Source organism: Macaca mulatta, chromosome 7 (genome assembly GCF_049350105.2).
Source record: "Macaca mulatta isolate MMU2019108-1 chromosome 7, T2T-MMU8v2.0, whole genome shotgun sequence".
Classification (NCBI taxonomy): Eukaryota; Metazoa; Chordata; class Mammalia; order Primates; family Cercopithecidae; genus Macaca; species Macaca mulatta.
The window spans coordinates 154,586,829-154,610,263 of NC_133412.1; the positions used below are offsets into that span (position 1 = coordinate 154,586,829).

The 23,435-nt window shown below is 40.6% G+C and overlaps 1 protein-coding gene across 7 annotated transcripts in view; it reads right to left on the minus strand.

Moving 5' to 3' along the window:
- Positions 1 to 23,435, minus strand: part of STON2 (stonin 2) — a 173,816-nt gene that overhangs the window by 99,105 nt on the left and 51,276 nt on the right. For all 7 annotated transcript variants that reach the window (XM_015144277.3, XM_015144276.3, XM_015144275.3 and 4 more), the window contains one exon: positions 8,201 to 8,398. In XM_015144277.3, the coding sequence (XP_014999763.2) occupies positions 8,201 to 8,398 (198 nt within the window). The remainder of the gene's footprint in view (positions 1 to 8,200; positions 8,399 to 23,435) is intronic.

The window sequence follows — 23,435 nt, forward strand, 5'->3', positions numbered from 1 at the left end:
ATAAATACATACAAGTTGTCTACTTACAATTTTAAAATTTTAAATTTAAAGAAAGATTAATTTATTCCACAAAGATCCACTGTGTAATTTCAATGTGCCAGGCAACATGCTGGGGATATACAACGGAGGTGGTTCCTGCTTCCACAAAGGTCTCGGTCCGGCAGAGGACTCCTAAACAAAGAATTGCAGTCCCGTGAAATAAGCACATGAGGGGGGTTTGTATATTGCTCCTGGGAAATGCAGCGGAGGCAGCACTGCATCTGGGGAAGGCTCTCTATAATTGCTCCTTCCAGCAAGCGACTGTGTTCACAAACACCAGCCTCCCACAGTACACCAGGCACAGGGCAGGATGAGCCCAGGAGAGACCTGGGTTGAATCCCAGCTACTTTTCTATCTGTGTGACTTTTGACAAATCATTTAACCTCTTGAGCTGTTAGTTCTGAACTCATAAAATGGGACAGCAATATGTACTTTTAAATTGTGAAGATTAAATGAGATAATATACATATAAAGTATATAGGACATTCCTGGCACATAGTAGAAACAATTACACATAGAAACAATTTTTAAAATTATATATAAATATCCTTTTAATGGCAAAAAAAAGCTGTTTGTAGATTATCACTTCCTCATGGGAAAATACCACAGAGCTTACTTTTCTCCGTATTCTCAGTAACTGATAAATGGTAAGAACTCAATATATGTGTTTCTGAGAAAGTTTTGAACCTCCTGGAAAAAGCTTCAAACAAAGCAATCATTAGAGTTTCTTGGTTTTAATAAGGATTAAAATCTAAAATGCACAACAAATGAAGATAAAAATACATGAGAACAGGAATGATGCCAAATTTGTATTTGTTAATGAAACAGTGAAAAGATGTGATTTGTTTAAAAAAACTGCTCTGCCGTTCTTCCATTTTAAGGAAGGAAAATATTGTTCAGGAAGAAGATGAGTATCTCTGACTTTTGTAGCTAGGAGAAAGAATTTTAAAAATTAGTTAACTTGTTTTTGTTTTCCAAGCAAGATATATTCAAGGTTAAAAAATATCATAAAATAGAGATGTGCCTTAAGAACCACAAAAATCTCCTGTAATCCCATCAAGCACAATGGTAATTACTGTTTACCTGTGAATCTGGGCCCCACTCTGGTTTGGAGCTCTATGAGCTGCAGCAGGATGACAGCAAAACAGGCAACAGAGAAACATGTTATATCTTGTACAGAGACATGCAGCCCAGGTGACGCTCTTAATAAATAACAACAAGAGAACCTTTCTGAGCGTCTAAAAAGTAGTTGTCACAAAAATCTGAGGTTCCGCAGGCCACAACTCTCTACTCACTTTGGGAAACCACTTTGGGACACCCTTTGGGAAATGCTGGACTCTAAAATCCAAATGGAATACAAACACTTGTTTCTGAGAAAAAAACTGAGTTCAAAATCTCTAGGGATATCCTACTGCTCTGGCAGAAGTCCACCGTGATCCGTTAAATGCAAATGAATCAAGAACATCTGGTCTAAATTTGTTTTAAAGCCTATGGGGGTTTAAATACAAAGAAAGTTTGGCAAAATATAGTTTTGGGTCTGTTGAATCTAGAATTTTATATTTTTTTAAAAGGCCAAGAGGTTTAGCAGAGCAAGAGACAAAGTAAGGCTAACTTTATAAAGTTAACTAATACAGGTAATTTGTCAAAATATTTCTTTCTGGTTTCTCTAGCTCTCTAACACTTTAGCAGTGTTAGAAAACACAGCTAAAATGGCCTGTACTTCCAAGTCACGTTTGCCAATTTATGTATGTTTGGGTTTCTGAACACCACTATCTGACCAAGGAGGCAGTAGAGGTTAATGAAAACCTAAACGTATATATGTGTGTGTGTGTGTGTGTGTGTGTGTGTCTGTATACATTACATGTATATAAATATAAATTATACATCTACATACATATAACTTCAGGAATTTTCAAAGTCTTTAATAAGCTAATACATGTTATAAATCTCCAACAAAGGGGGCACAGCATGACCTAACATGCTGGCCCCAGCATCTGGATCTTTTTGGCTTTCTGCATGGGACACACTTTGGGAAATGCTTAAGTTCAAGTGGGATACAAATGTCAGGGATGCAGACGATTTTAGCCACCTGTATGGCAAATCCACCTGACAGCAATAACATAAGCATAGCCTGAGAAGGACCCCGTATGGCAGATGCACATGAATGTGCGTGTTGAGCTAAGGAATCCTGGCGTAGCCAACTTGGGGATTTGTTCCTTGTCTATGAGGAACATCTGAGCCCCCAGCCCATCCCAAGGAACACAGGCTATACAGTGGATCAAGGTCCCAAGTTCTGGGTTGAATAAAGGTTGCCAGGTGGAGGTTGTTAGCAAAATGGTGCTAACTGAAAATGCTATATAAACTGCATGCTTTTTGCAAGTGGTTGCTGTTCTGTTCAGTCTCCCGCCACTGGACTCTCTTCCCTGTATGTAAGCCTCCAGTAAAGGCCCATGTCTTGTTTGCTGGCCCTGGGTCTCTTCTTCAGCCTCTTGAACCTGGTGCCATCCCCACTAGAGTTGACAGGGGTTTGGCACAACACCACCTGCAATCTCAAGGATATATTAAACAACTATTAAACACCTGCTATGTGCTTCATCCAGTCTTGACATGCCTCAGTTTACACATATCTGAGCATTCTAATCCTACACTTAAATCTATACTTTTCTTATGCGTAAAAGAGAACTTGGACAGGCACAGTGGCTCATGCCTATAATCCCAGCACTTTGGGAGGCTGAGGTGGGCAGATCACCTGAGGTTAGGAGTTCAAGACCAACCTGGCCAATATAGTGAAACCCCATCTCTACTAAAAATACAAAAATTAGCCAGACATGGTGGCACGTACCTGTGGTCCCAGGTACTCAGGAGGCTGAGATGGGAAGATCACTTGAATCCAGAAGGTGGAGGTTGCAGTAAGTCGAGACCATGCCACTACACTCTAGCCTGGGTGACAGAGTGAGACTCTGTCTCAAAATAAAAAAATAATAAAAATAAAAATAAAAAAGAACCCAACCAAAGCCTACTGCTTAAGAGCAGCTTGTGTGCATGCATTTACGTGTTTTCTCTTCCCTTGTTGGAATGAACTTCAAAGGCACAAGATTTGCTTTTATTCCCTCAACCCTCTTACTGTTCACCAACCCATGTGAACCTAGTGGCATTACAGAGCTACCCTGACTGGTGAAAATGGCAGGGTGTGCCCACCTTGTCTAGACAAAGGAGACCCCTGTGGAGATGAGAGGTAAGAGCGGAGTGAAATGTTGTTTGGGATCTTCTCCTGCCATCTGCTCTTGAGAGCAGACCTCAGAGCTAACCTCAACACTACTCTCCAGCTCTGCCCCCCGCACCCTGTGATTTAACCAAGGTGAGGGGATTTGTTTGCCTTCCTACTAATTATCCCCTCGGTGAGAAAATGAGAAGAAAGTGTAGGCTGATCACAGAGTCTTCCCCTCCACGATTACACTGGGAATTAGATTGCCCTGCGGGGCTGCCAAATCCCTGCAGAACTCTGCCGCAGGTGACAGGGAGGAGGCTGTGGCTCTGCTCTCGGCAGCCCACTACCGAGCAAGGGGCCAAGGCACATAGGCTGGGCCCAGAGCACCATAATCCCTCTCCAAACAAGAGGTGACTCACAGAACATGAGGTGCCCAGTGTTTACCCTGACACACTGTGCTCTCACCAGGAAGAGCCTGGCTCAGCCGAGGGAGCGCCAGATGAGGCTGCAATTCCAAGGAGCTCTTCACCCTCTATCACCCTCTGCAATGCTAAAGGGCACAGGAGGAGGGGACAATGACAAACATCTCCCCAAGGCAGTTCCTCCCAAGGTTCCCCAAGCACAGAAACCAGTCATACCGAACTCCCCACAGCGTCTCTGTATTTACCACTTGCTACTGAGAAATGCAAAGCCCTTCTCAGATCTCATTCCACATGCTATAGTTGGGGTAACAGCTCTCTTTGGGGGTAATAGAGGAGTGGACAGTAATTATCCTTATGTCCCATATCAAATGGAAATGAGGCAAAGAGATAATAAATTAAGATTTTTTTATTCCTACAGCACTTTGCACTGTACGAAACACATTCGTATATACCCTGTCACCCTGACTGAGCAGGATCGCTCCGTTCCATTTTACAAATAAGTAAGTAAAGCTCTGAAGAAATGACTTACCTGGAGGACAGACTGATAGGAATCTGCGCCATAACCCCAGGGGGATTCAGTTTCCCCAACCGGAACCATCCAGCCTCAAAGCAGGGCACTCCCAGAGGTTGGCACTGCCACAAGCCTGGTGCCAGGCAGAGGGCAGGGCATCACCTGGCTGGAGGAGCTCTCAATAGCTCAACTGAAAGCATTTTTTTCTTCCTTTTTTTTTTTTTTTTTTTTTTGAGACCAAGTCTCACTCTGTCACCCACGCTGGAGTTCAGTGGCACGATCTCGGCTCACTGCAGCCTCCGCCTCCCGGGTTCAAGCGATTCTCCTGACTCAGCTTCCCAAGGAGCTGGAATTACAGGCACGCCACCACGCCCAGCTAATTTTTGTATTTTTAATAGAGATGGGGTTTCACCATGTTGGTCAAGCTGGTCTCAAACTCCTAGCTTCGAGTGATCCACCCACCTCAACCTCCCAAAGTGCTGAGAATACAGGCACAAGCCACCACGCCTGGACAACTGAAAGCATTTTTAAATTCCCTGCTACTGGAGTAAATGGAGAAATGTCACAGGTTGAAAAATACTTGTTCATTCTCCTAAACTTTGTCTTTCCTTCTCCTCCTTCTATTCTGGGACCCAGGACAAGTTAAAGACTTTTCAAAGCCAGAACTCTACCCTGTTTGCACACGTCAGGATGTTCAGGAAGAGCCTCATGGGTCACCACAGCTCAGGATGCATCCAGACACTGTCTCCACGGCCTGCGGAGCTGCTCTCTGAGGACTCACTTCACTGCCTCTCCTTTCCCAGGCTCATGGAGATATACCACCTGTCACCTCTGGGCCTGGAGGGCAGATGGAGGTGAGATGTGAAGGAAGACTGCGTCATCAAAGCAGATGGAAGCATTCCCTAGCACCTGGGCCATCCTGGGTCCTAGCTTGATTACTAAAGAACAGGGAGATTTCAAAGTAAAATGTCCAGCAACTTGTTTACAGAACATAATACTGTGGGCACACAGCAGTTATCTGTAAGCATGCATATCTGTTAAGGACATATGAACTTTATCCTCAAGCTCTGCCTGCTACACATCTTGTTTTAAATCCCTTGTATATATGCTCGTATGCATCCTCTATACACATCTGTACAGAAAGTCTGGGGAGTAACATAGCAAATAAATTAACTACGGTGACTTGAGGCACTGCCAGGTTTGGGAACTGGCTGGAAAAGGGTTTGGAAGTTTCACTGAAATTTAGGTCATCCATTTCTCAGCGGTGTTCTCTTAACAAGTTGCTTTACCTTTCTCAGACTCAGTGTCAACTAGGAAATGAGGAGAATGACACCGGCCTCGCAGGACTGCTGTGAAAGCCAGAGATCATACACCTCATATGCTGGCACACAGCAGACACCCAGTAAATGCTATCTATAACTAGTATTACTGTAAAAGAGGATGGGGCTGGGTGTGGTGGTTCACACCTGTAATCCTAGCACTTTGAGAGGCCAAGGCAGGCGGATCACCTGAGGTCAGGAGTTTGAGATCAGCCTGACCAACATGGCGAAACGCTGTCTCTACTAAAAATACAAAAATTAGCCAGGCTTGGTGGCACACACCTGTAATCCCAGCTACTCGGGAGACTGAGGCAGGAAAATCACTTGAACCTGGGAGGGAGAGTTTGCAGTGAGCCGAGATTGCACCACCAGACTCCAGCCTGGGTGACAGAGTGAGACTCTGCCTCAAACAAACAAAAAAGAGAATGGTTGCCAAAAAGCCATACCTCTAACCTCCCTGTAGCCATGGAAACTGCCTCTTGTTGAATAAGAGCATCCCTCCTCATTCTCCAGTCCCAGATTTGCCTTTGAGTCTCTGATATAAACTCTGGTGCAGGGGCCAGTTAGTTCCTCATGAGGACCATGTATGCTGGCTATTCCAACACACCTGTTCCCCACTTGCAACCTCAGATCCATTGTATCTGTTCTGGTGACTGACCTCTGTGGGCTGCTTCCCCAGGGCTTCACGCCCTTTGGCATCAGGCTAGGATCTGCCAGTTGGAAACACCAGCACCAGATCTGGGAATTTATTCTTCCCTATCTCCCTGCTTGGTCAAATCTCTGCAGTGGCTTTGTCCTTTCTGTCGCCATAGCTCCTGTTGGGCAGCCCCTCTTCTATGATTCCAGCGCTTGCTTCCTCTGTAGGTGGTCCCTTCATTAAGCTCTCTCCAGAAAAACATTTTTAGGGCACCATCTGCTTCCTGCCAGGACCCTAACCAAAACAGGGGAGGAGGTTTTCTTGATGCAAACTATAACACTGTTAGAATGACTTTAGATCAAGGAGATGTTAAAAATAATGATAAGCTGTGGAGGCAGACTAATAATGTCTAGTTCAGGCTAGGGCTCTGATTTTCATTACTTGAACCTCCAAGAATTAAAGCAACTTTCATCTAATAAGAAAGTCGAGAAGACAATAAAAAACAGCCTGAGCCTAGAGATCTTGTCTTTTCCTTCAGTGAGGGGCCCGTTTTGCAACTCTCCAAAGCAACAAGAACCTTGCAGCAGGAAAGAGAACTTGTTTCATCCCTGATGGACACTTACTCTGTGTCAAACATCATGTAAGCTATTCTATATAAACCGTCTCATTTGGAGCTGATAACAACTTGGTGAGGTATACCCATTTTTCAGAAGAGGAAATAGAGTCATAAAGATAGTAAGGACCCTGTTCGAGGTCACACAGCTGGCCAGTGCAGAATCAGGGTTTGAACCTGAGAAGTCTGGCTCTGGAGTCTGGGTAGCCTGAACCAATGCTTAGGTGCCTCCTCCCTGGAAAGGGGGCCGAGAGCAATGAAAAGTGAAGCAGGGAGGCAAGCTCAGCCTCTCTTCCTAACAGCCTTAGCCGCTGAAGGTGTGCTCGCATCCATGAGATGCCCCCACTGGGGAAATGGGGCTGTGGGGGCATATTTCAGCCACCGACCAGGATCATCAGCCACAGAGACAAACCAGAAGTGAAGGAGTCTCTGTGAAAACAAAACTATAAAGAACCACAGCTTCTGAAGACAAAGTGGGTCCATGATAAACTAGGATTCTCTGCAACATTATCCAGTACCAAACTAAATCCTGCCTGAACCCCTCAGTCTGCAAGACAGATCCCTCTTTATACCTGTAAAATTCAATGGCACATAGCATGAGGGCAAACATCCAAAGCTTAAAAATGACCTAGAAACTCTGAACAACATTGAGAAGGAAGAACAAATGTTGTCAACACACTGGGTAATTTCATCCACAGAGAAACGAGCAGTAACTTCATCACTTTCAGAAGAAACCAATCTCTTGGGCCAAATAACCAAAACACCAAGAACGTCTTTCCAATGCCAAGAATCTTTCCAATGCCATTTCCAAACTGTGCCTGTAATTCAGCACTTGTTAACAGACCCATATTCCACCTGCAAAGAAAGCCAGCATTCCGTCTTATGCCTACTGGAAAGTTTAATAAATGAGGTATAGTGCATTGCCGATTGACATATCACTCAACCAAGGCACAACAGAATAAACACTTAACTGCAAAATGATTTGTAGTCTGGATACAGTGGCTGAGTCTTGATTCTCATTCTGTTTCACGTAACATTTGCTTTTTTCTGCTTAAATCTACCTCCCTCTTATTGAAAACGCAAGATGCGTGGGTAGTAGGATGAAAGATTCAGCCTTGTGCATATTTACACATAGTTCAGTAATCCCAGGAGAAAATAAATTGACAGAGAATGGTATTTATACCAAACAGTCAGAAAACAACATATTAAGATACACTGTCAAATGGTTACCCAGTATGAATGATCTGCCAACCAAGGACCCAATTTGTGTATACATCTTCCCCAATGCAATTTCTAGCCACTTTGGGTTCTAGTTTTTTGACTGGATAACAACACCTGAATTCATTCTGCAAAGCAAGCCAGCTGCAGCGATTTTTAAAAGGACTTTAAAAGTGGGCTTGGGTACACCAACAGTGATTTGCAAAGCCCTCTGGCTTAGAGTTCCATCTTACCAGTGGAGTCAGCCCCAGAAGCCTGACCACTCGTCTGCTCCTCAGCATTGATGAGCTGCAGGTCTGTATACGAACATCCAAAGCTAGGACTGCTGGTGTCTTCAGAATGGGTGGTCCAGCTGCTCTCAGAAGTCAGAGGGCATCTCCCCAGGGAGTCAAAGGAAGGGCATGTCCAGCAGGGTATGGTCAATGGTAGGGCTGGGGAGAGACCAAAAACCAAAAGCATACAATACAAATAGTTGTACTTTGTCTTTAGTGCTTATCTTACTTTGACGTTGCTCACATCCTATGAAATCTCAACAGTCACACAAGGCAAGGAAGTCTTGTATGGAGAGTATCACTCATGACACAGACAGAGAAAACTGATTGACTGAGACCCCATGGTGAATCAGTATCAAAACAAGTATGAAAAGTAAGGTCCCAGTTGGGCGCGGTGGCTCACGCCTGTAATCCCAGCACTTTGGGAGGCTGAGGCGGGTGGATCAAGAGGTCAGGAGATCAAGATCATCCTGTCTAACATGGTGAAACCCCATCTCTACTAAAAATACAAAAGATAAGCCGGGTGTGGTGGCGGGCGCCTGTAGTCCCAGCTACTCGGGAGGCTGAGGCAGGAGAATGGCGAGAACCCAGGAGGTGGAACTTGCAGTGAGCCGAGATCGCCCCACTGCACTCCAGCCTGGGCGGCAGAGTGAGACTCCGTCTCAAAAAAAAAAAGAAAAAAAAAAAAAAGAAAGACAGAAAAGTAAGGTCCCAGGACTCTCCAATCAAAGAAAATCTCACTAAAGGAACACAAGTTACTTCAGGGTCTAATTTTACTTCTTAACTTACATTTCAGCTTATTTCAAGCCAAAACTACAGGAATCTTGCAGTTTCACCCTGTTACATTTCTTCCATTTGTAGTGGCACAAAAAAACTCACCAATTTACACTGAAACATTAGAGCCAGTTTAGGTTAAAGGATAAAGAGTAGACATATAACTATATATGAACATGTATGTGGCATGCCCCTGCTTGCTTTGAGTTGACTGTAACTGGAGATTCTGCTGACTGTCACGTATACAAATGGAGATTTGCTGAGGCTGCCAACCTGCATGCGATACAATGAAAAATACCTTTAAGGGGAAAATGGACAAAGCTCGGTTTTATCTCCTTAGCCTTGAGAACCAAATCAGATTTTATAAACTACTTTAGAAAGGTTTTTTAAAATCTTTCAAATTTGAAACTTTCAAATTCTCCTAATTTGTCTTTAGTTAATTTCCTATCACACGCTGTCTCCACGGTGCTGCATAAAAATCATATCATTACGGCCAGGCACAGTGGCTCACACCTGTAATCCCAGCACTTTGGAAAGCCGAGGCGGGTGGATCACCTGAGGTCACGAGTTCAAGACCAGCCTGCCAACGTGGCGAAACGCCGTCTCTACTAAAAAAAAATACAAAAATTAGCTGGGCATGGTGGCGGGTGCCTGTAATCCCAGCTACTTGAAAGGGTGACGCACAAGAATCACCTGAACCCGGGAGGTGGGCGTTGCAGTGAGATTGTGCCATTGCACTCCAGCCTGGGCAACAAGAGAGAAACTATTGCAAAAATAAAATAAAAACAAAAAAAGAATCATATCATTGCAAATTTACCAACAGGTACTGAAACAAGTGCTGAAAATAGCCTAGATAAGACAGGAAGAATGAAAACAAGAAAAACTACCATGTATTGAGTATCCATCAAATGTCAGGTATTTTACAAATGTCTTGTTTCATCCGTCTATCCTGAGAGATAGGCAGTAGTCTTATTTTAACTCAACGACATTAAGAAACTTGCCCAAGATGATAAAGTCAGTTCTCCTGCCAGGAAAACTAAACAAGTAGAAAAAGAAAAATTGAGATTTAAGAGAGAAGAAAGCATAAACATCAATGCTTCCAATAGTATAAAACTTTTCATTCCTTATTCTCTTAGGCATTTGTAAAGCATTTAGGTCCTTTTTCTGGAGTGCTCATCGCTCATATCCTCTTCTTTAAAAATGTCACCCTTTCTGCATATTCCTGAGCTAATTCTCTCCAAAGAAGCAAGGTCCCTTTCCCTGCTTTATTTCTCCTTAGTGTTATCACTGTCTAATGTGCTACATGCCCATGTCTTCCATACTAGAATCCAAGTTTCTTGAGGGGGCAGGGATTTTTATCTATTATGTTCACTTCTATAACCCCATTCCTAGAATAGTACCTGGTATAAAGCAGACATTCAACAAATATTTGTTGGTTATATCAACAGAAGCACCACGAATCATTCCATAACAGTCTATACTAAACACAGAATATTAAAATTGGACTGGTATCTATGACCCTCACCCCAAACACAGAAAAACATTAAAATACTAAAAAAGAAGAAAAAATAAATTTTTTTATAAACCAACCAAAATTAAAAAGCAAAGCCAAATTTATAAAAGTTTGCTATATGATGCCATTTCCTATAGTATGGTGGTTTAGATACTTTAAACTACTATGGAAACAAAATTAAAATATTTGTGAAACGTAATAACATTATTTAAAATACTTCACAGGGTGAGCAACAAAGTAAAGAATCATCAGAGGCAGAGTGAAAGCTGCAACCCCAAAAGAGTAAACAGAGGACACAAGCTGATTTTCACTCTCAAGATTTTGAACAAACCAGACTCTTGAGTTTTCCAAACCTCTTATGAAGAAGGCAAATGATAAAGAACCTAGGGCCAACCGAATATGGGGAACAGAAGAGCTGATGCATAAAGTGAGAATTCCTAAAAGGCTTACAGGGTAAGTTAGAAATAACCTCCACCCCCTAGCTGGAGATAGCAAAGAAAATTGTCTAACTTAGGATTGCGTGAAGAATAGAGGAAAAAATATCTCCCGAGAATTAATAACCACAAATTGTCTCACACAGGGGTGTGCAGCTAAAACTACTTGTGTGGTCTGAAAAACCTCCAAGTTGAGACTAGTTTAAGTATTTCCTGGTTAGTAGCCTCAGGCATCCAGGAAAAGCAAATACTATAATAATGCCTTTTTTTTTTTTTTTTTGAGACAGAGTCTTGCTTTGTTGTCCAGGCTGGAGTGCAGTGATGCAATCCCAGCTGACTGCAATCTCCACCTTCTGGGCTCAAGTGATTCTCATGCCTTAGCCTCCCAAGTAGCTGGGACTGCAGGCTCCTGCCACCATCCCTGGCAAATTTTTTTTGTATTTTTAGTAGAGACAGGTTTCACCATGTTGGCCAGGCTGGTCTCTAATTCCTGACCTCAAGCGATCCATCCGCCCACCTCTGCCTCCCAAAGTGTTAGGATTACAAGAATGAGCCACCACGCCCGGCCAGTAATCCTTTCTGGAAGGAAGATACCTTCAAACCAGCCTCCTCAGACAGAATGTTCCAAAGTTGATGTGCACATAATAAATAAATAAATCACAAAATGCATAAGAAATCAAGTTACCATGAACAAGAACCAGCAAAGCGTGTGAGTGGGTGGGGTGAAAAGGCAGAAAGAGATCTGCGAAGAATTTTCAGACACTAGAATTGTTGAGCAAAAAGCACCATTATGTTTAATCTGTTTAAGGAAATAAGAAAAGAAATTAAAAATATGAAAAAGGAGCTTGTAGAATTGAAAAAGAACTAAATAAACTTCCAGAGAAGAAAAAATATACTACTGTAAATACAAAATTGAATGGATAACATAGACAAAAAGATGAGAATATCAAAGAGAGATTGAGACACATGGAGGGCAGTGTGAGACAGTCTCATAGATACCTAATCTGAGTTCCTAAGGAGAGGAGAAAGAAAATGGTAGAGGGGCAATATTTGAAAAAAATACTGGTTGCAAATTCCCCAGAATTTATGAAAGATTTTACTTGTCAGATTAGAAATTCCAAGGCATCTCAAGCAAGGTGACTAAAAATAAATCTACAAATAGACACCAAAACTACATAAGACCAAAAACAAAGAGAAGATCTTAACAGCCATCAAAGAGAAAATATACATTACCTTCGAAAGAAGAATGTTTAGACTGACTACCACCTCTTTCCATAGCAGGAGAAGCCAATGTGCACTTCAGTGTATAGACAGAAAAATAACTATGAAGTTAGAATTACATACCCAGTGAAATATCTTCACAGAACAAGGGAAAAAATAAAGACAATTTAGACAAACAAAAACTATAAATACCCCTAAAGTAGGAAAGAAAGGTGAAATAAATGGAATGTAAGATGTTAGAATTAAAACTATATCAGTACTTAAAAATAAACATAAATGGACTAAACATTCCAGATAAAAGAAAAAAGACTGTCAGGTTGAATCAACAAATGAAATTTAACATGGTATGTACAAAAAATATATCTAAAACATAAATGATTATCAATGATGGAAAGTAAAGGGATGGGAAAGCCATATAAGACAAAATGTTAATGAAAAAAAGCTCATAGAGTTATAGATTACGGATGGACTTTGCAACAAAATAACAAAAAGCACAATCCATCAGAAATATAATAATTCTAAACTTGGATATATTTATTAACATAGCCTCAAAATTATTAATGCAAAAATTGACAGAACTGTAAGAAAGTAAGAAATGTCCATCATCATAATGGAAGATGTTAAAATACACCTCTCAGTTACTGACATGTCAAGCAAGCAAAAATATTAGCAAGCAAACGAAACTTTAAACAACAAAATGAACACGCTGATCTAATCTAATGATCATAGAACATTACACTCAACTGGTGAAGAATGCATATTTTTTATAATAACACCAAGAATTTTTATGACAAGTGATAACATGCTATCACTTGACATGAGGCAAGCTGTAACAAATTTCAAAAAATTGGTATACAGACCACAAATACTGGTCACAATAAAATTCAGTATCTAGTTATCTAACTAGTTGTCTGGTTAACTAGTATCTAGATTTAAAAAAACTGGAAAATTTAAAAATTAAGAAACAGACTTCTAAATAATTCACTGGTCAAAGAAGAAATCTTAATAAATATTAGGAAATATTTTGAGTCAAGCAATAATGAAAATACTATATGTGAAAATTTTAAGAATATATGTAAGCAATATAGTCAGCTTATACTAGAAGACAACTGAAACTTAATACAATAAGCTCCCAACTTATTAAGATACAAAAGTAGAACAAAATAAATCAAAGAATGTTAGAAAAAGGAAAAAATACAAAAGCATAAATTATTAAAAATTTTTAAAACACACAGATAAAATGTTCTTAGAGAAGACAAATAGAATTAAAAAGAGCACAAATAACAGTAGGAATGAAAAGGGTACACAATTACAAATACTATATTTACAAGGCAATGAAGGGAAATAATAATTGTCTTTATACCAGTACACAAACACAGATAAAACTATAGAAGTCCTAGTAAAACATAACTTTTCAAAACTGATTCAAGAAGAAAGTTAAAAACCTGACTTGTCCAGTAACCTTGTAATTAAGTGAACCAAGACTTAAAACCTTCTCACCAGAAAAAATTCTTTTAATCTTCCACTAACTACTCCAGAGTATACAAGAAGAAAGGCCACTCATCTACTCATTAAATTTATAAGGTTAGCATTTGCAAGGTTAGACACCAAAACCTGACAATAAATACCCAATTTATATGTACAGTCTCTAAAAGGAGAAATACAGAATAATCTCAATCATGGACACAGATAAAAGAATCCCAAACAAATTATCAAAGAGAATCTAGTGATTTATGAAAAGGAGAATTACATAATGACTAAACTGAGTTACCCAATTTATACAAGGTTGGTTTAACACAGTGTTTCTCAACCTTTTTTTCATTATCGTCCCCCTAAGAAACCTTTTTGTACATTTTTTTCCCTAATCACTCTCTCTTGAACTCTCCTCCTCTAATACATTACAATCAGAAAATTGACATTAATACAATTCACCAATCTTATTCAGATTTTCCCAGTTTTACATGTACTCGTGTGTGTGTATCTAGTTCTATGCAATGTTATCAATGTGTAGATTCATGTATCCACCAGTCAAGATATAGAACAGTTCCATCACTGCAAGGATCTTTCATGCTGCACTTTTATAAGCATGCCTATTTCCCTCCTAGCTTGCCTCCATCTCCATGCTCTGTTCCTAACCTTTGACAACCACTAATCTGTTTTTCATTTCTATAATTTTGTCACTTCAAGAATGCAATATAAATGGAATCATGCATTATGCAACATTTTAGGACTGGCTTTTATTACTCAGCATAATGCCTTTGAGCTTCATCTGAGTTGTTGCATGTACCAGGAGTTCATTCCTTTTTATTGCTGAGTAGTATTCCATGGTATGCATACACCACAGTTAGTTTCCTTCTTTCCCCATCAAAGGACATCTAGGCTCCTTCTGGTTCTTAGCTACTATAAATAAAGCTGCTATAAACATTTGTGTACAGGTTTTTGTATGAACATAAGTTTCCATTTCTCTGAGATGAAGTCCAAGAGTGCAATTGCTGGGTCATATGGCAATTGCATGTTTTGTTTTATAAGAAACCGCCAAACTATTTTCCAAAGTGGTTGTACCATTTTATATTCCCACCAGCAATGCAAGAATGATCCAATCTCTTGGCATCCTCACTAGCATTTAGTCTTACCATTACTTTTTATTTCAGTTATTCTAATAGATGTGCAGTGAAAGATCATTTTAATTTGTATTTCCCTAATGGATAATAATATTGAATATTTTTTCATATGATTACTTACTATCTTGATATATTCTCTTTGGTGAAACATATGTTTATTTCTTTAGCTCACTTTTTTCTTTTTTTTGGAAGATGGAGTTCCGCTGTTATTGCCCAGGCTGGAGCACAATGGCATGATCTCGGCTCACCGCAATCTCCACCTCCTGGTTTCAAGCAATTCTCCTGCCTCAGCCTCCCAAGTAGCTGGGATTACAAGCACATGCCACCACGCCCAGCTAATTCTCTATTTTTAGGAGAGACGGGGTTTCACCATGTTGTTCAGGCTGGTCTTGAACTCCTGACCTCAGGTGACTGCCTACCTTGGCCTCCCAAAGTGCTGGGATTACAGGCCTGAGCCACCACACCCGGCCTAGCCCATTTTTTTAATGGGAACTTTTTACTGTTGGGTTTTGAGATTTTTCTATATATTCTAGATACTAGTCCTTTTGTTTTTATTCTGAGACAGTTTCACTCCGTTGTCCAGACTGGAGTGGAGTGATGCCATCTCAGTTCACTGTAACCTCCACTTCCCAGGTTCAAGCGACCTACCCACCTCAGCCTCCAGAGTAGCTGGAACTACAGGTGTGCACCACTATGCCTAGTTAATTTTTCGTATTTTCATAGAAATAGGGTTCCACTATGTTGCCCAGGCTGGTCTCAAACTCCTGGGCTCAAGTGATCCACCTGCCTTGGCCTCCCAAAGTACTGGGATTACAGGCATGAGCCACTGTGCCTGGCCTGATACTAGTCCTTTGTTGGCTGCGGTTTGCAAATATTTTTTCCTAGTCTATAGCCTGTCTTTTCATCCTTTTCACCAAGTTTTTGCAAAGTAAGTTTTTGAAATTTTAATGCTACATATATATTTTATGTTTACTTTTGTACTGTATATATATATTATAGGTATTCTGTATACAACAAAAATTACAATTTATTTGCCCTACTCAAGAACCATTTTTAGCCCCCTTGGGGATAATATCACCCTGTTGAGAATACATGGGTTAATAATAGAAAATCAATTAATGTAATTCACTGCAATAACGTATTAAAAGAGAAAAATCTTACCATCACAATAGATATAGAAAAAGCACTAAATAAATTTTAGTCTTTATTCATGGTAGTAATTTTTAGCAAATTACAAACAGAAGAACTCCCTAAACCTAACAGAAATACCCCCCAAACCCCACAGAGAACATCACATAAAGCTAATTAACCCTTGGAGATTCCGATCAAGATGGTGATGTTCATTACCCTCACTTCTGTTCAACATCATATTTATGATCAGATCCTGCACAGTAAGGCAGGAAGTGAAAAGAAGTGAAAGAAACAAAACTGTCATTATTTGCAGATGATATTTTTGTATACGTAAAATAACCAAAAGACTTTACCAATAAGTTAGCAAATTAATAATGTTAGCAAGGTATGCCTGTTAATTAAAAAATCAACATATAAAAATGAATTGTGTTTCTGTAAGCCAGCAAGAAATATTTAGAAAATGAAATTTAAAACAAGACAGCATTTATAACAGCAACAAAAAGTATGAAGCATATATAGTAGCAAACCTAAGAAAAAATGTGCTAAGGCCTTAGAGGAGGCATTTCTAAAGTTTATTAACAGACCATAAAGAAGATTAAATAAATGGAGAGATATATATGTGGAGATAATATATACATATGGAGATACAGATAAATAGATAAATATTTAGAGATTGAAAGATTTAACATTGTAAAGATGTTAATTCTCCCCAAACTGGTTTATACATTTACTTCAATGTCAATTAAAATTCTAGTATGGCAAAACAATCCTAAGCAAAAAGAACACAGCTAGAGACATCACACTACCCTTTTCAAACTACATCACAAGGCTACAATAATTAAAACTGCATGGTATGGTATAAAAACAGATACATAGACGAATGAAACAGGTTAGAGAACCCAGAATAAAGCTGCACACCTACAACCATCTGATCTTCTACAAAGCCAACAATAACAAGCAACGGGGAAAGGACTTTCTATTCAATAAATGGTGCTGAAAAAACTGGCTAGCCATTTGCAGAAGATTGAAAGTGGACTCCTACCTCTCACCATATACAAAAAATAACTCAAGATGGATTAAAGGCTTAAATGTAAAACATAAATTATAAAAACCCTAGAAGAAAACATAGGGAATACCATTCTGGACATTGGCCCTAGCAAAAACTTCACGACAAAGATTCCAAAAGCAATGCAGGAAAAACAAAAATTGACAAGTGGGACCTAATTAAACTAAAGAGCTTCCGCACAACAAAATAAACTATCAATGGAGTAAATAGACAAGCTACAAAATGAGAAAAATATTTGCAAACTATGCATCTGACAAAGGTCTAATATCAAGAATCTATAAGAAACGTAAATGAACAAGCAAAAAACAACCCCATTAAAATGGGCAAAGGCCATGAACAGACACTTCTCAAAAGAAGATAAACATACGCAAACAAGCATATGAAAAAATGCTCAATATCACCAATCATTACAGGAACGCAAATCAAAACCACAATGAGATACCATCTCATCCCAGTGAGAATGGCTATTATCAAAAAGTCAAAAAATAACAGATGCTGCTGAGGTTGCAGAGAAAAGAGAAGGCTTACACACTGCTGGTGGGAATGTAAATTAATTCAGCCACTGTGGAAAGCAGTCTGAAGATTTCTCAAAGAACTTAAAACAGAATTACCATTTGACCTAGCAATTCCATTACTGTGTACATACACAAAGGAAAAATGACACACGCACGCCTATGTTCCTTGCAGCACTATTCACAATACCAAAGATGCAGAATCAACCCAGATGCTCATCAACGGTGGACTGGATAAAGAAAATGTGCAACATATACACGATGGAATACTACACAGCCATAAAAAAAAAAAAATGAGCTCATGTCCTTCGCAGCAACATGGATGGAGCTGGAGGTTATCATCCTAAACAAATTAACCCAAGAAAGAAAACCAAATACCACATGTTCTCACTTCTAAAGGGGAGCTAAACACTGAGTACACATGGAAATAAAGAAGAAAACAACAGACCCTGGGGCCTACTTGAGGGTGGAGGGTGGAAGGAGAGTGAGGATTGAAAAACTACCTATTGGGCATTATGTTGATTACCTGGGTGACAAAATTATCTTCAGACCAAACCACAACAGGCAATTTACTCAGGTAACAAACCTGCACATGTACCCCCTAAATCTAAAATAAATGTTGGAAAGAAAAAAAATTATAGCAGGGCTTTCACCTATATTAACAAGCAGAATCATACTATTTAGATATGAATGAAGCTGAGTTTTGAGTAATATATTTATAAGTATTTACATTAAAATAAACACAACAACAAAACAGTATTGGAAAAACTGGATATCTACATGAAAAAGTGAAGCCAGACCTGTACTTCAAACTGTACAGAAAAACCAATTCTAGCTATATTGAATGTCAACGTGTGAAGGCTATATAAGAAACATTTTAGAAGACAATCTAGCCAAATGCATTCATGACTTTGGAGTAGAGAAATATTTTCTTTACCAAGACACAGAAAGCACTAATAATAAAACAAACATTGAAAAAAATTATGTCATTAAAATAAATAACTTATTTTTGCCAAAAGACATAAGGAGAATGAAAAGACCATTCACAGGATAGGAGATAATATCTGCTACACATTGAATGCACCAGGAACTCCTAGAAATCAACAAGAAAAAGGCAGAGACACCAACAGGAATATAGCTGAACAGGGATTTCATGAAAGAAAAATCCAAATGGCACCAAAAAAGGATGCTCAAGGCCAGGCGCGGTGGCTCACTCCTGTAATTCCTGCACTTTGGGAGGCCGAGGCAGGTGGATCACAAGGTCAGGAGATCGAGACCATCCTGGCTAACATGGTGAAACCCCGTCTCTACTGAAAATACAAAAAATTAGACAGGCGTGGTGGAGGGCGCCTGTAGTCCCAGCTACTCGGGAGTCTGAGGCAGGAGAATGGCGTGAACCCAAGAGGCGAAGTTTGCAGTGAGCCGAGATGGCGCCACTGCACTCCAGCCTGGGCGACAGAGCGAGACTCCGTCTCAAAAAAAAAAAAAAGGATGCTCAACCTTGTTAGTAATCTAGGAAATGCAAATTAAAACCACATGAGATACTAAGATCCTATTACCCTTCCCCCTTTCTTTCTCCACCTCCCTGATGACAAAAATAGAAAAATGTAACAATCCTAAGTGCAGCTGAGGAAGAGGAGCCACAGTGCCTTTCATGTACAGCCGGTAGGATCACTAGAAACCACTTTAGCAAATGGCTCGGTGTTACCTGATTAAGCTGAATATGAACGCATCCTACAGCACAGCAATTCCCATCCTATTTTTTTATGCAAGAGAACCACCTGCACATGTTCACCAGGATACAGGTTAAAAATGTTCATAGAAAGACAAAAATAATGCTCATGGAAGTGCATTATCATCTTAGAAACAACCCAAATGAGCCAGGCATGGTGGCTCATGCCTGTAATCCCAGCACTTTGGGAAGCCAAGGCGGGTGGATTACGAGGTCTGGAGTCTGTGGCCAGCCTGGCCAACACAGTGAAACCCCATCTCTACTAAAAACACAACAGATTAGCTGGGTGTGGTGGCAGGCACCTGTAATCCCAGCTACTGAGGAGGCTGAGGCAGGAGAATCGCTTGAACCTGGGAGGCGGACGTTGCAGTGAGCCGAGATCGCGCCATTGCAACGTCAGCCAGGGCGACAGAGCAAGACTCCATCTCCAAAAAAAAAAAGAAAGAAAGAAAGAAAAGAATCCAAATGTCCATCAAAAACAGAATGGATAAATGGATTGTAGTATATTACTATAATGGAATACAGAGTAATAAAAACTAAAAGAACCATAGCTACAAGTTCTTTTAGTTTTTGACATGGACAATTCCCACAAATAATGTATCAAAGGAGTAAGCCACGGAGTAATGCAGTATTATTCCATATATACAAAGTTCAAAACCAGGCTAAATTATAACATTCTTGATGCATGTGTAGGTAGTAAAACTGTCAAGAAAAGTAATGTAGTTATTATCATGAAACTCAGAAGGTGGTGATACAGAGGGGAGGGAAGGGGATGTGAAGAGGGAGGAGGCTGTGATCAGTAGGGAAACACGCAGGGCCTCTGGCGATGACAATATTCCATTTATTAAACTGGGTGATGGGTTGTACTGCTGTTCTTTATAATTTAATACACATTTTAAAATGTTGTTTTGTATTTATTCAATAGGTAATAAAACTTATTAAAACCACATATCAAAAAAAGACAGATTACTCAGTAAGAAAGCTATTTCACTTAATGGTATTTGCATATCGGCTCCTTACATTTGTGAGATAAAACGCCAACGTTTCTCTTGAAACACAAACTCGGAACAGTGCATCTGGGAGAGGCAAAGCTCCTGCCTCTCACAAACTGTTCTCATTCGTTCTAATACGCTTTGTTTATTTTTCGACTTAGAAATCTCGGATGAGTTATTTTATTCAGGTTCTTAATTGAATGTCCTCAGGCCACAAGCTTAGCTGAAAGAGAGAAAGTACTGGGCCTGGAGCTGACTATGCTCCCAGGGGCCAGACCTTTGATGTCCGGGCCAGGTAAAAACAGGATGCTGCCATCATGACACTTCAAGCCACATCCATCTAGCTTGAAGGAATAAAGTGAAGGAAAGATCAATATCTGCCTCTCCTCCTTTCCTATGAGGTTAAGACCAGGGACCCTGGATCCAGACTGCCTGGTTTGCATACCAGACCCAGCCCTGTAACCTGGAACAAGCTACTCAAATTCATTTGTTCCTCGTTTTTCTCACCCGTAAAATGCAGCTGAAGAGAATATAAACCTCATAAGGGGATTAGGTTAATACTGATGAAGCACTTGCAAATCCGCTTGGCACAATAAGAGTACTCAACATGGGTTAGGTGGTGATGGTTATTATTCTCAAACATATTCTTTTGTCCAAATCAACTTGACATCTCCATTTGGGTCTCTAACTTTACATGTTGAAAACTAAGCTCCTATTATTCCCTCCAAAGCAGCCCCTGCATCCTTTCAGCTTCTCAGAACAAAACCATCAAGTCATCCTTGATTCTTCTCATAGTTGCTCCATCACAATTTTTGTTAGTCCTACCTTCAAAATACATCTGGAATCCAATCACTTCCTGCCTTCTCCAAGCTACCCCCCTGCTGCAAGCCACAACCCTCTCTTGCCTGGATGGATACAGTGGCCTCCTACCCTGTCTCCTTGCCTCTCCTTGCCTCTACCTCTGTCCTCTCCTCCCAGTCTATTCTCAGCTACACCACCCTCAACCGCTACACCAGAGCTGCCACACAGTTTTAACAGAACTACTGTTGAAACTCAAGTTGGATCAGGCCACACCTCTGTTCAAAACCCTCCGTTAGCTTTCCATCTCACCCATAATAAAAATCAAGGTCCTCACCATGTCTGCCAAGGACCTGTGTGTCTGAGTCTCTGTAACCTTTCCTCCTCACCTCCTTCTCTTCTCCCCACATTCACTCCACTCAGGTCACACACCAAGAACACAGCTGCCCCTCAAGGGCTATTCACTTGCTGTTCCTTCCACATGGAAGGCTCCTCCCCACTTTCTGCAAGGCTTGCTGCCCCATGTCCCCCAGGTCTTCACTCACATATGCCCCTCAGTCACTCCCTGGCCTTAAGGAAAATTTCACATCCTCCTCATCATAGTCCCTTCTTTTGCCTCATTTTTCTCTCCTTCCCACTTTATTACCTAACACACTTATTGTATTATTTTTATTTATTTATTTATTTGGAGACAGAGTCTCGCTCTGTTGCCTAGGCTGGAGTGCAGTGGCACAATCTCTGCTCACCGCAACCTCTGCTTCCCTGGTTCAAGCAATTCTCCTGCCTCAGCCTCTCGAGTAGCTGGCATTACAGGCGCCTGGCTAATTTTTGTATTTTTAGTAGAGAGGGGGTTTCACTATGTTGGCCAGGCTGGTCTCAAACTCCTGACCTCAAGTGATCTGTCCACCTCAGCCTCCCAAAGTGCTGGGATTACAAGCGTGAGCCATCGCGCCCAGCCCCTAACACACTTACTTTATATTTACTTCTTTAGTGTGCTTCTGGTGTGAATCCCCTGTCGCCCCGCAGAATGTGGGCTCCATGGGGCAGGAGTATGTGGCTGTATCCACAGTGCAGAACATGACTTGAACGTGAGCCTAGAGTGGGAGGTCAAAATAACATGGATTATGTGAATAATAAATCTACACGTTGTTGGCTAATACAATATTTTTCTTTCTTCTTGTCCTTCGGGATCCTGGGTAGATTAAAATTTTAAATACATATATTTTGATGTCATGTCCTTTATATTTTGATGTCTAATCACTAAGTTATAGGATTTTTTTGATGCTGTCAATGTGCCCATCCATGCGAAGAAAATGGATCTAACTCCATTCTTTATCTGTGGCTCCTCTGCTTTTTCGTAGTTGGCAATAAGAAGCAGCCACTGCTCCCAGGACTAGCTCAGAGGAGCTCTTGTTCATTCCCCAAAAGCTCCATTAGTAACAGACTGCCCAACTGTTAGGCAACTTCAACGTGGGGAGAGCAGGGACTGTGTCCAGCTCTCCCATAATTGTATTCCCAGCACCTACATTTTTTTCTGCATGAATGAACTAGTTAATTCATGCATGCTTGGGTAGTTTATTGTGTTTTGTATCCCACACCAAGGGTGAGCTAGGCCACATGGCCTCTCTGGGTGAGCCTGCACATTCTCTGGAAGAGGAGAATATTGGAGTTTTAATAAAATATTTTGTTTCCTTTTAGATACTGGAAAGAGTTATCTCTGAGAGCACTTCACCATCCTCCGTGGCATGATGACACTTTTAAATACAACAGAACTATTGCTTTTAAGTGTGCCTTTTAAAACAGCCCCCAGGAAAAAAAATATAGGTGTATTTGTGTATGTATATGTCCATGCTGTGTACACACCCATGTATGCACGTACGTATGTGTGTGGAACAATGGGAAATCATAACCCGATGACAATAGCTGAAAAGAAGGGGACAGGATGGGTGAGAGGCCAGTTTCCTTGTCTATCTTGTTTAAAAAACAACACGCTGACTTCACCAAGGGCGCCATCCTTCAAGTTTGACCTAACAGCTCATTAGCCCCAAAAATGGGAGTCAGTCACTTAGTCGTTCTGCAGGAGAGTTCATGTCCATCTTTTCTCTCTCCTTCTACTAGTCCAGCAAATCCTGGGTGGGCACCGACTAAGTTCCTCAAACCATATTCTGGAATAAAGAGTAAGGTAGATAGACAAAGACCTTCCCTTTATGGAGAAGGGAGATAATAAACAAGTAAACTAATGCATATTTGACCCAATTGCAGGTAGAGGCATGAGCTGTGAAGACATTTGAAGCAGAAAAAAGCTAGAGAGTGGAAGCGGAGGGTTCTGGCCCGCCCTGCAGAGGCGATGCTTGAGCAGAGTTTGGAGTGAAAATGTGGAGGAAAAGCTCTCAGGGCACAGA